The sequence below is a fragment of the Embiotoca jacksoni genome, unplaced genomic scaffold (genome assembly GCF_022577435.1).
Source record: "Embiotoca jacksoni isolate LCO1_2020_lvr unplaced genomic scaffold, fEmbJac1.0.p SCAF_16, whole genome shotgun sequence".
NCBI lineage: Eukaryota > Metazoa > Chordata > Actinopteri > Embiotocidae > Embiotoca > Embiotoca jacksoni.
In genome coordinates this window covers 13,914,546-13,927,257 of record NW_027185296.1, presented here as the reverse complement: position 1 = coordinate 13,927,257, position 12,712 = coordinate 13,914,546, and the positions used below count along the sequence as shown (strand labels likewise).

The 12,712-nt window shown below is 43.5% G+C and overlaps 1 protein-coding gene across 1 annotated transcript; it reads left to right on the top strand.

Moving 5' to 3' along the window:
• Positions 1-500: 500 nt before the first annotated feature.
• Positions 501-4,459, top strand: dohh (deoxyhypusine hydroxylase/monooxygenase). Its single transcript, XM_069151038.1, has 6 exons — positions 501-590; positions 1,404-1,510; positions 2,177-2,344; positions 2,593-2,669; positions 2,790-3,045; positions 3,600-4,459. The coding sequence occupies exons 2-6, from the start codon at positions 1,405-1,407 to the stop codon at positions 3,908-3,910; spliced, it is 918 nt and encodes a 305-aa protein (XP_069007139.1). The 5' UTR covers positions 501-590; position 1,404; the 3' UTR covers positions 3,911-4,459.
• Positions 4,460-12,712: the final 8,253 nt, after the last annotated feature.

The following is a 12,712-nucleotide window of genomic DNA, read 5'->3' as shown; positions in this document are numbered from 1 at the left end:
ACAGAAACAGCGTCACGGGAAGGTCGCCGTTTGATTTGCCTGCTGCGCCCCCTGCGGCGAGGAGGAAGATGACTGCGAGGTGGTTTTCTCTACGTTAGTTGAAAAGAAAAGAATATATCTACTTTCTCAGAGTTGAATTATCTTAAATTGAATTTAAACTAGTTCGTTGCATTGTTAAGAGGAAGAAGGAAGTCATCAGTCGTTTTCTCTCCAGCCTATCGATGCCTGTGGCCCCTTAATGTACTCCTTGGTCTACCGAAATCTTTTTTCAGTGCAGTTTTCAGTGTTTTTTTTTTTTTTTTTTTTTTTTTTTTTTTTTAAAGAACAGTTTTTTGTTTTTGTTTTTTTTATATATATACTTGATGGTTTATAGCGATTAAAGCATCGTGGATAAAGGTTTGTTTTGGGGGGAGTGGGGGAGTGTAATTGTCCTGTGATTCACACTGTAGCAGAAGGTGGCAGTAATGAGCCCACCAGCTGGACGCCGTTCAACAAGAAGAAGAAACGCCTCCTGTGTTGCCGGACCGAGGTACGGCTGCTGTCGTCATACACGGGACGTACCTGAGTGAAACCGCAGCAGCCCACTGAAGGTTTGTGCGAGTCGTGTCTAACTTATACTCCCGTCGTGTCGGTATCTTTAAATCCTGTCTTAGAGCCGGGACGCGTTCACCTGGAGGTGGATAAAGGGTTAGCTCAGGGAGCTAACAGTTAGCGTCATCCGGGTCGTTGTTATGTCGCCGCTGCGCTGACACGTGGCTAGCAGCCTGTGACGTCACTCGGTGAATCTCATCCTAATGACTTCTCAAAACTCTTGATAGCATACATTTGTCTAATGTCTATGAATGAAATTTAACAAAATGCATTAATACATTTTGGTTTCCAATATATTATAAGTTTGCCTGACGTAATACGTAACCGAGTTATTAATGTGCTCTCAACAGAAATATAAATGCTTCCGTTATGTTATGGCGTTGAAGTAAAAGACTTCAGATCATCTGTGTCTGCTGTGACGTACCATCAGGTTATTGATTGTGGCCTGTGGGGTGCTGGTCCACTCTACAATGGATGCGGGAGGTTGTTGGATTTTGGCTGGAAGTGGATCACACGGTCATACGTGCTGATCCAGGTCCTTCTGTTCAATCAGCATCTTGATGTGCCACTCCAAAAATAATGAATGAAATGGCTTTAAACACTTACATTCATCTGAATTTTTTCATTGCATTATTTATTTTTTATTATTTATTTTGTGCCATTAATTCTAATCCACAGGTGATTTTTACTGCATACATGTGGAGCTAAAGTTATTATGCAGGTCACAGAGCAAACAAAGGTGTGCATTGATTATTGATGAGAGCTGGGAGCAGTCAGCTGAAGACTCACCGATCTCTGTCTCTCTGTGGCAGCATGGCCAGCGTGGAGCAGGTGACGGCCGTAGGACAGGTTCTGGTGGACCCGAGACTCGACCTGACCCAGCGCTTCAGAGCTTTATTCACCCTGAGGAGCCTGGGAGGTAAAACATGCCCACAAAGCACAGACTCTTCTATGAACCTGTTAAGTTTTTAAAACTTACAGGAAGCGCCGCACGGCACGCAGGATTCAGAGTGATTTTAGATGTCAAGGTTGATTCCAGGTCTCCTTGTATGCATGGTTTCACATCTGCACGAGACCAAGTCGCCCTGGACGTCCACATGCAGCCTACAATGTATGATCGAAGGCTGTAAGCCAAAACAATTGTTACACTATAAAATGTAAATTAAAAACACAATGGGATGATTTACAAATCATATAAACACATATTTAATTGAAAATAGACTAACGGCAACATATCAAATGTGGAAACAGACATTTTATTGTTATTGTAATGAACAGTTGTAGTCGTGTGATGGCAGCGTGTACACCTGCTCATCTCCCTTTGGAGGAAGATCACTTTACTAGACTTTGTTTGCAAGCAGAGTCCATTTATTATATTTGCATAAGAAATAACCAGATTATTCTCCATTTGGAGTTAGATAATAATGTAATGCATATTGTTTTATCAGACTATAGGTCTGTCCATGTTTCCAAGAGAATCCTGTCGACCCACTAAACGATTAACAGTGGCATGTTGTGAAATCCATCCAAAGATGAACGAGTGAGGAATGTGTCTTGTATTGAGCTGATTCAAGCTGTGTGTCAGGTGCTGAAGCCATCGAATGGATCGGCAAGGCCTTCGATGACGAGTCGGCCCTGCTGAAGCACGAGCTGGCCTACTGCCTGGGACAGATGCAGGACAGACGGGCCGTTCCCACTCTGACGGCTGTCCTCAGAGACACACAGCAGGAGCCAATGGTCAGGCACGAAGCAGGTAAACATGAAGCAGGTAAACGGGCACGAAGCGGGTTAACAGACGTGCACACCGTACAGGGATGAGAGGAGTCCGCTCACTGCCAGCCACACGGTCACTCAAAGAGCACATTATTAGGAACACCCTACCAACACTGGGTAGTGCTTCACTTTGCTCTCCTCAGGAAAATATTCTGATAATCACAGCACAAAGAGGCACGAGGATGATGTGCGACAGTGTTGCATCTGTGTGTCTCTGTGTGTCTGCAGGAGAAGCTCTGGGAGCGATCGGTGACTCAGCGGTTCTGGACCTTCTGAAAGAGTACAGCCAAGATCCTGTCATAGAGGTAGGAGCACAAACACGGTTGGTGGTTCTCCCCTTCATTCAGTTGTGTCGCGACCGTCAACAAGAAGGTGAGTCTGAAGTGTGCGTCGGAGGTCTAACATCGGACCCTAAATCTCTGCAGGTGGCGGAGACGTGTCAGCTGGCTGTTCGCCGGCTGGAGTGGCTGCAGAGTGGAGGAGAGAAGCAGCTGGAGGACGGCAGCACAGACCAGAACCCCTACTGCTCTGTGGACCCGGCGCCTCCAGCTGTGAGGAAGAGCGTGTCGGAGCTGCGCTGCAGCCTGTTGGATGAAAGCCTGCCACTCTTTGAGCGCTACCGGGCCATGTTCGCCCTGCGAAACCTGGGCACGGAGGAGGCTGTGCTGGCACTGGGAGACGGTACGATGACTTTAGATCCGTTAACTTTTAGGCATTTCATGTTTCTCACTTTGTAAGTTGAAATTTCTACTCAGCCACCAACTGTAAATCTGTTTCAGTGGAAAAACAAACCAGGCTGGTGGTCTTTGGGCCTTTTAGAGATGTTTTCTGTTCAACACAGAAAGCTCATAACTGGGTTTCCACTGGTCCAGGAATATCAGGGAATTTTAAAAACTCTTCAAGTCATAGTCTGGGGATTTGATCATCTCATTTAAATTTGAGTTGCCATTCATCAAAATGTAAATATATTTATGTTAATATCTTCATTGTGGTATTTCACATCTATTGCCTGAGTGGTTTTATCCTCTTCGGTAAACACGTGCCTTTTCTTTAACCAGCTTAGGAAGGAAAACATTCAGGAAAATGTTGATTTTTAGAGCTCCAAAATGATGAATTCAAAGACCAGCTGATAAAAAAAGTAGAAAAGTTGAATGTAAAGTTTCTAGAAATAAAATAGTGTGTCTATTTCTTGTTTGCTCTCCCGTGCGTGTTGCGTGTGCGTGTTGCGTGTGCAGGCCTGCAGTGCTCCAGCGCTCTGTTCCGTCATGAGATCGGCTACGTCCTCGGTCAGATGCAGCACCCGGCGGCGGTCCCGGCCCTGCGCGCGGCTCTGGAGCGTTGCGGTGAGAACCCCATGGTCCGACACGAGGCCGCGGAGGCCCTCGGCTCCATCGGCAAAGACGAGTGTCTGGCCGTGCTGCAGCGTTACCGTAGCGACCAAGAGCGCGTGGTCAAGGAGAGCTGCGAGGTCGCTCTCGACATGCTGGAGTACGAAAACAGCGACCAGTTCCAGTATGCGGACGGACTAGTGAGGTTGCAGGGTTGAAGCCCACTATTAAGAAAAGCTGCTCAAACCAAAACTGGGATCGTACGGGACGAAGCCTCAACAGCATGAAAAATACTCGGCTCATAAAATCCAGAACTCAGCCGGAAAAACAGACCAGACAGCCCTTCATGTTGTTCCCCTAAAGATGGCGCTGCATTCAGATGCAGAAATAAAATAGCAGATGTGGATCTTTGACCCGCTGATTTTACACCTTTCCAGGAATATTGTTCATTTTCATCTCTGCTTTCAGTTTGGGTTTCTGGAAACTACAGCTCCTCCACTTTGTTCAGTCAGCTGTGAGCTGATGGTCGGAGGTGATGGATGTTCTCATTACTCTTTTAATAGTCTGTATGGCATCACTCAGTCCTGCAGAAAGGAGAGGGAAGACTTCTGGAGCATTTATAGTTTTATTTGCACATCTGGTTCCTGATGTTTTCCTACCTATCATGTTTTCCATATATGTTGGGACATATTTGATGGCCGTAAAGGAAGAAGCTGAATAAATGGGTGGAAACATGACACAATCAGATGCTTCCATACACAACATGATGCGAGTCTTATTATATGTCCTTCACATTCACCACATCTGTCTTCAGACTGTGTCTCTGCTACTGTTACAAAATGAGCCGTTTGGAAGAACAGCAGCGTGGAAGCAGTGTTCAGTCATAAAAGTACATCCGCTGGAAATCACAGGCTTCTGAAACACGTTTTAATAATCAAACATTTGATTATTTTTTTTATTAATCTACACAGTTAAAGGTGACGTACTTAAACACCACAATGAAAATGACCTTTTTTAACCATTTATTGAACATCAATGTCAGAACAGTAAAAAGTAAGTCAGAGGTTTAAATGAGACCGGTTCCATCTGTCCATCAATGAGGAGGTTCTGATCATCAATCTGAAGGTTTGATAAATGTTGGCATGAATTTATTTTTTCTTTGTGACTGTTTTTTTTGTATTTATTCATATTTTTTTTTAAATTGTGTCACCTCCTCAAGTACATCAACTTTATCTTTAAGCATCGTTTCAAAGAGAGTCAAAGGTTTAATTCCTCAAATATATAGAAAGTTACATTTATTTTCACATCTGAAGTATGACTGGAACAGTCCGATGTTTAGAGTCCGATCCACCATCAGGGAGAACGAGGAGTTGGAAAGAACAGACGAGCTCTTCAGCCACGAGAAGAACAAGGAGTCCTGCAGCAAGTGGTGAGAACCTGATGGACTCGGGCTGGATCCACAGAAGAACCGGACGGCTCCACAACCGACCCGACAGGTAACATGAACAACGGTGTTCAGGTGAACCGAGGAGAGATGGTGCAGTTTGAAAGAGAGTGACCTCACCAAAGATTGATTTAATTAATTACTTTCTTTAGTTTCCACTTTGGATAAATAGATCACTTCAATCATTCGGGAATCATTTCTAGTCCTGGTATTATTATTAATTTACTATTAACTATTAATAATCTGATGATGTCATGTATAATTGTACCAAACTTGAAGACTTACTTTTCGACTAACCACATGTTGCTGCTACTTCTGGACTAACTTGTCATGGAGAATATTTATTTAGCTGTTTTGGTCGGAGAACTTCTACCACCGCCGACACCATCCTTCGACCCTCAGTGTCTTTCCTTCACATTATACTGTTAAATGTTTTAAAATTTAAAAGCGGGGTCAAAGATGGAGCCTAATCATCAACTTCCGTTTCCTTTTTTCTTCTCCATTGTGCTCTCGTGAGCCCAGCCTGAGTAACCATAGCAACCCGTGGAGTTAGAGCATTTCCCTGTCACAGACACAACTTCAGGCCCCACAGGGAGGCCGATCAACTCCACTAAACGGGCGGTCATTGGAAAAGAAGCCCGGGAACACTTTTATAAGTTGAATAACTTTATTTACGGTATTAAAAACCATCTCGGTGTACAGAACGTCTTTTATAAGTTGAATAACTTTCTTTACGGCCCCCCAGGTCCAGCAGCTGCAGCACCAGCTCTCCTCCTTTCTCCCACCGCCGGCAGAGGAGCCACCAGCTGTTATAGAAATGCCAGAGTATGTGAACGGTACTGTGAAATATTTGTATTTATTCAGATAATATATATTTTTCTTTTACATTTTGAATCACTGAACCACTGCACCAGTGTGCCGTGTTGTGATTGCTAAATGAAGAATTGCTAAATCCTAATTGTCTACTGTTATGAATACGGCCCCAGATGTTCAGGCGCAGGCTATGAGCACCGCTGGGCCAGATGTTCTGGACTACATCAAAACTACTCAAACTCATTCATAATCCTCCCCTAAAAGCAGCCTGACAGAACAACAGAAACTGGTCATTCAATGGTCCGTTCTGTTGGTTATGACCTGCTCCAGAGTTCCCACCATGGAAACATGCCTAAACATGATTCAGACTTTGAGAGAGGGTCATTTTGTACAGTAAATATGAAGTAAAACATGAACAAAGACAAGTAGGTTTTTACCACAGTGACGAGCATGAAGAAAAGGAAACTCCAGAAGGAATGAGCGTCCATCACCATGTACATCACGTCTGTCCATCCCTCCAGCGGGACAACCTGGAGGCAGACGCCATAAAAATCAGATAGAAGTACACATCTTGTAGTACATCAGCATCTCATCCTCAGAAATGAGGTGCTGCCATTATTAACTTTGAAAGTACAGTGTTGGTGCTCGGTTGAGGTCTCGACCCCCTGCTGTGCTCAGATCAAAGCGGAGCCGACGTTGTCGAAGTTAGTGGCTCCCCTGTTGGGGTTGTGGTCTCCGGCGTGACACACTGTAGGACACGTTCCCGTTGACACAAGAGGCGGCGCCAGCCCCGACAACCGCGGGGACCGACTCGTTTCCAGGGGAACCGCCTCGGGGAGGAGCCAGGGAGCAGGTGAGCAGGTGAGCCAGGGAGCAGGTGGTCCCGTCGTCCCAGGGAGCAGGTGAGCCAGGGAGCAGGTGAGCAGGTGAGCCAGGGAGCAGGTGGTCCCGTCGTCCCAGGGAGCAGGTGAGCCAGGGAGCAGGTGAGCCAGGGAGCAGGTGGTCCCGTCGTCCCAGGGAGCAGGAACGTCACGGCAGCGCCGCGTCCCGTCGTCGTGGTCGAGGGAGCAGATGAAGGGGCATTTCTCACCGGAAGACACGAAGTAGGAACTCGGGGACACGTTGTAGTTTCTGGACAGAAGAGTGACAAGAGAACTGAGAAACAAACAAACATACGGCGACTACCTCACAAATAATATGAAACCATTATTTGAGGAACAGTGCTTTGGTGTGAGATGAAAAATCACACAAATGTGAGATTTTGGCCTGAAGAACATCTTATTGATGGAAATGCTGCAGCAAATATTAAAGATCCCCTTGAGAGCTGTGTTAAGACCAAATTAGTGTAAAACTTTTATGTTTTTCCCACAAAAACAAATCCTGAAAAAAACATTTGCTGCATGTCACTCATTATAAACCACAGAGTCTGTACATATGCAGATAAAATGTATGTCTACAGTTTAACCCCCCTGTTGTCCTCGGGTCAAAATGACCCGCAGCTGTGTTCAACCAAGTTCTATTTTATTTTCATATTTTTTGGGATCATTGGTGACAAGGAGGCTGTGAGGGTTTCTTTAAAGAATGATGACCTATGATCCCAAAAAATATAGAAATAAAATAGAACTTGGTTGAACACAGCTGCAGGTCATTTTGACCCGAGGACAACACGAGGGTTAATAGGTGGACACCAGATGTCTCACTGGATATGTATTGCGGATATCCATCATTGAATCATTCCCTGTCAAACACCTCAGAGGACTTGTATGTATGCAGACCACAGACTGTATGTAATCATGGACGAAACCACAGCTCCACAGAAGTGAAGTCTAAATATTTCCATCGCCACCTGGTGGATGGTTGCAGTATAGTGGATATGAGCCAAACTCAAAAATCTAAGTAGACCTCAAAATATCTAAACTAGTTTCTGTCATGTTTGAAGTTCTTCTTATCATAGCAACAATAGTTTGTTCAGTTTTTCCATCAGTTTGTTATTGATCAGTTATTTGATGATATGTCGTCATGATTGACAGCTGAATGAAGTAGTCACAGAGACATCAGTGGACCGATGTTGACTTTTCTTCTCTTTAACTGTGTGATTTATATTTCTGTTTTAAACCATTAAGAGTCATTCTGCAGTAAACTGGGTCAAAGTTCAGGTTGGCTGCATGCTTTTTATTTATTTATGTAGTTTCTATAAAACTGGGTTATATTTTACCAGATGTTTCCAAAAGAGGTGAGACCTCACTTTCACACACAGTCCCTACTGAGAAGACTGGTTGCAAATAACATTATAAAATAACATTAGTGTCAGATGTTGTACAGTGGGAGGAAGTGGTGACTGACGTCCATCTTTAAATACAGTCAGTGGCTCAGACTGACAGGAGTCCTGCAGGAAAAATAAACGTAGCCTTTCATTCATTTGATGTCGACACCCGGATGTGAGAGGAACTGAATTGTTGTGCACTTCTTTGATATCTGAGAAGCCTTTTAGTCAAACTGTTGGACATATTTACAAGATCTACCTATGTTGAAGAATGGATTATTCTAGAAGTGGTGGATGAAGCTATGAAAATAAAATGTTTTAAGTTTATAAATGTTTTGGTTTTTTTTGCCCATCTACAGGCTGCTGAGGAAACTTCAAAAAACAAAGCTTGATTCTAAGATTTTAACTGAATTTATCACACATTATACTTTCTAGAAAAAACAATGCGTACGCTCAGGCTGATGTATTTGTGCACGTTTTGTTGCCTAACTTTATGGATAATGAATATGAAATGTTTCGTTGGTACAAATCTTCATACATGTGGCTCCAGGTGTGTTGGCATACATGAATAGTTTTAGTTTATTGGAACTTAAAAAGACAAACAGACAGACTGTTGTATAGTTTACATGAGCAGAGACAGCCTCTGTCGTGGAAGCATCTGTTGCACCACTGACCACACTGTTGGTGATGCAACAGCAAAATGATAAGTGGTTTTAGGAAAGTGCAGCTAAAAGCAAAATAATTCAAAAAGAAAGGTCACCAAAAGTAGAAACAGGTAATTGTTATCTTTAAAAATGAATCAGGAGCTTGTTTAGTGACACTACAAGATAAAAGCACTTGATTTTTAGCACTGTTCATGTCGGATCCAGCTGGATCAGAGCAGGATGGACAGGTTGGCTGCTGCTGAGCTCCCACTCAGGTTGTGGATGTGTGGCTGCTGCACGTGGCCGTAGAGAGGCGGGTAATGGGCCACGTCGGCCAGGGTATCCAGGACGTCGTAGGTTACTGCAAACAGGAAGTAGGTGGGCAGCAGCCAGCTGAGGCTGAACACACAGTCCCCCACCGGCAGAGGGACGGCGAGCTGTCTGGAGGGACGAGGACAAGCAGAGTTCAGAATATTATCGTTATCTGTGCAGACGAACATCACAACTTTGTCTGGTGGACATCCTGACGTGTTCAACACTCTCAGGATGTTCAACGAAGTCCTGAAACAAGCTGATGCAGACACTGTGGAAAAAGATGTTTGTCTGATCGTAAAGCCTGTTGGGGTTAAAAAAAAAAAGAGGAAAACTGTAATCACAACTATGTGCCAACTTCTTGGAGCCGGTGGAGAGAGTGAACAGAGTCTCTCTGAGTCTGGTTCACCAGTGATGGTAGGGAGGAGGTTGGAGCTCCGTCTGCAGCGATGTGGACGCTCTAATGGTCTGTTAGGATGAAGAACGAGCTGGGCTTCAAGGTGAAGCTCTCAAATGAATAGTTGATCTACTTTCCTACGTGACCTGCAGTCAGGAGCTCTGAGGAGTGAATGAAAGAACAAAATGGTGGATTAAAGCGTCTGAAATGAAAGGAGGACAGGACAGGAGCTCAGGCACCTGGAGGGAGATCAACATGGAGGATGGAGGAACATGAGGAGGCCACAGGGACGACCCGAATGATGCTGGAGGAGTTTTTAGGATCTTTAGAGTAACATCATGGAATCCCCCAGCAAGAGACGGAAGATGTGGTGACCGGACCTCCCTACTGCCTCCACCAGTTAGACTTCATTTTACATGTCTGTCAAAGTTTCCTTTCATGTAAAAATCCTGAATATTTTCATTAAATATCTATATGAGGTAACACAGCCGTGATTGATCCTGTGGTCCACTTATCATTATTATTATTATTATTATTATTATTATTATTATTATGAAGTGAACAAGCTGGGTGCTCAGTTAGTGAAGCTTTCTCTATCACCCAGCAGTGGTCGTTCCCCCAGAGGAGGTAGGTGGGGCTAACGACAGGCTCAGGACTGGACCTCACTGCCTGTGCAACTTGTGTTTAACGGTCAGGGAACGTCTTGACTTTCTTTTTGGCGTCCATGTTACCACACAGCATGTGAAAGATGCATGTCGTACATGTGCCCTGCGTTGTGGCTGCAGCATGTTATCTACACAGAAGATGTTTTGCTATTTTTCACTTGTCACATGTAGTTGACAACAAAAATAGACATGGCGCTCTGAACAAGGGTAAACAAATAACTGCATTTTGGTCACACTTGATTGGAATATGAAGTCCAACAACACATCTACAATTACACCTTGTGTAATAGCATAGGTGCTGCCAAAGAGAATAAGAAACAGAGATTTTTGAGATTGTAACTTTAAATAACTTTGTAATTTGGAGGTTTTTAAAGAAATATGTAATTCCATTTCAAGAAAAGATCATTATCATTGATGACTTTATTCTCCACCTTTATCCTGAAGGGTGTGGTTGCTTTTAGACACATTTCTTTTAGAGGTTCTGGACCGATCAGCAACGAGTCACCGTCTTTACGTGCGATGGCATGAAAGTGCAGTGTTTTTTTCTAAATGTAGTTGCAATGGTTGTTGTCGGTTTTGCTGCACACTGATTGGTTAACAGCTGCTAAAATAGTCTCAAAATGAAGCAGAGGTCTCCACCCAGTAGGATGCAACATCCTAAGGATCTTAAATTCGAACCTTGATTTCATATTGAGTCGATGAGGAGAAGCTCATATGAGAAAAATATGATCCCTCTTTCGTTATCCCATCAGTGCTCCGACAGAAATGTTGATACTGAAGTTCATGGTGACATTCATGTTTACAAAATAGTATCACAAAGAATCCTTTATTTCTATAAATCAAATGAGACTGAGTTGAACAACTAAGAAGAGTTGCTTTAACTGCACTGAAAACTAGAAACTGTGAGATGGTCTCAGATTACACACATCATACTCCTGACTATATATATATATATCTGTATATGTATATATATATATATATTTGAAATACATATTCTATATAATGTTGTAAAATACAGTGCATCCGGAAAGTATTCACAACGCTTCAGTTTTTCCACATTTTATGTTACAGCCTTATTCCAAAATGGATTAAATTCATTTTTTTCCTCAAAATGTGGAAGTTTGAACCACCAGGACTCTTCCTAGAGTCGGCCGCCCGGCCAAACTGAGCGATCGGGGGAGAAGAGCCTCAGTCAGGGAGGTGACCAAGAACCTGATGGTCACTCTGACAGAGCTCCAACGTTGCTCTGTGAAGAGAGGAGAACCTTCCAGAAGGACAACCATCTCTGCAGCACTCCACCAAGCAGGCCTGTATGGTAGAGTGGCCAGACAGAAGACACTCCTCAGTAAAAGGCTCATGACAGCCCACCTGGAGTTTACCAAAAGGCACCTGAAGGACTGTCAGACCAGGAGAAACTAAATTCTCTGGTCTGATGAAACAAAGATTGAACTCTTTGGCCTGAATGCCAAGCGTCATGTTTGGAGGAAACCAGGGACCGCTCATCACCTGGCCAATACCATCTCTACGGTGAAGCATGGTGGTGGCAGCATCATGCTGTGGGGATGTTTTTCAGCAGCAGGAACTGGGAGACTAGTCAGGATGGAGGGAAAGATGAATGCAGCGATGTACAGAGACATCCTTGATGAAAACCTTCTCCAGAGAGCTCTGGACCTCAGACTGGGGCGAAGGTTCATCTTCCAACAGGACAACGACCCGAAGCACACAGCCAAGATAACAAAGGAGTGTCTTCGGGACAACTCTGTGAATGTCTTTGAGAGGCCCAGGCAGAGCCCAGACTTGAACCCGATTGAACATCTCTGGAGAGATCTGAAGATGTCTGTGCACCGACGCTCCCCATCCAACCTGATGGAGCTTCAGAGGTCCTGCAAAGAAGAACGGGAGAAACTGCCCAGAAATAGGTGCCGAGCTTGTAGCATCATACTCAAAAAGACTTGAGGCTGTAATTTCTGCCAAAGGTGCTTCAACAAAGTATTGAGCAAAGGCTGTGAATACTTATGTATGTTATATTTTATTTTTTTATTTTTAATAGATTTGCAAAAATTTTAAACAAACGTTTTTCACTTTGTCATTATGGGATATTGTGTGTAGAATTTTGAATATTTTTTTTTATTTAATCCATTTTAGAATAAGGCTGTAACATAACAAAATGTGTAAAAAGTGAAGCGCTGTGAATACTTTCCAGATGCACTGTACATGAAGTCTTCTGAGTGTTTTATGTGTGAACTGCTGAATTTCCCTTTGCACTGTACCAGTTGAGTAACAGAATGCCGTCAACCAACTACAGACCTTTACTGACTAGTTGTTCATGATAAATATTAGATAAATTAAATAGTTAACAGTATCTTTGGTCACACCGTTAATTAAATTTTACCTGTACAGGTTTATAGAGCCAAATCAGGGCCAAAAATGTGGTTATTTTGAAAAAAATAAGTAAATGAAAAACACAAATTTTAAACTAAAA

Excerpts from the sequence above, each read along its gene's own strand:
- dohh (XM_069151038.1), top strand. The coding sequence starts at position 1,405 with ATGGCCAGCGTGGAGCAGGTGACGGCCGTAGGACAGGTTCTGGTGGAC. Across the intron at positions 2,345-2,592 it reads AATGGTCAGGCACGAAGCAG|GAGAAGCTCTGGGAGCGATC; the intron begins GTAAACATGAAG and ends GTGTGTCTGCAG. Across the intron at positions 3,046-3,599 it reads TGTGCTGGCACTGGGAGACG|GCCTGCAGTGCTCCAGCGCT; the intron begins GTACGATGACTT and ends TTGCGTGTGCAG.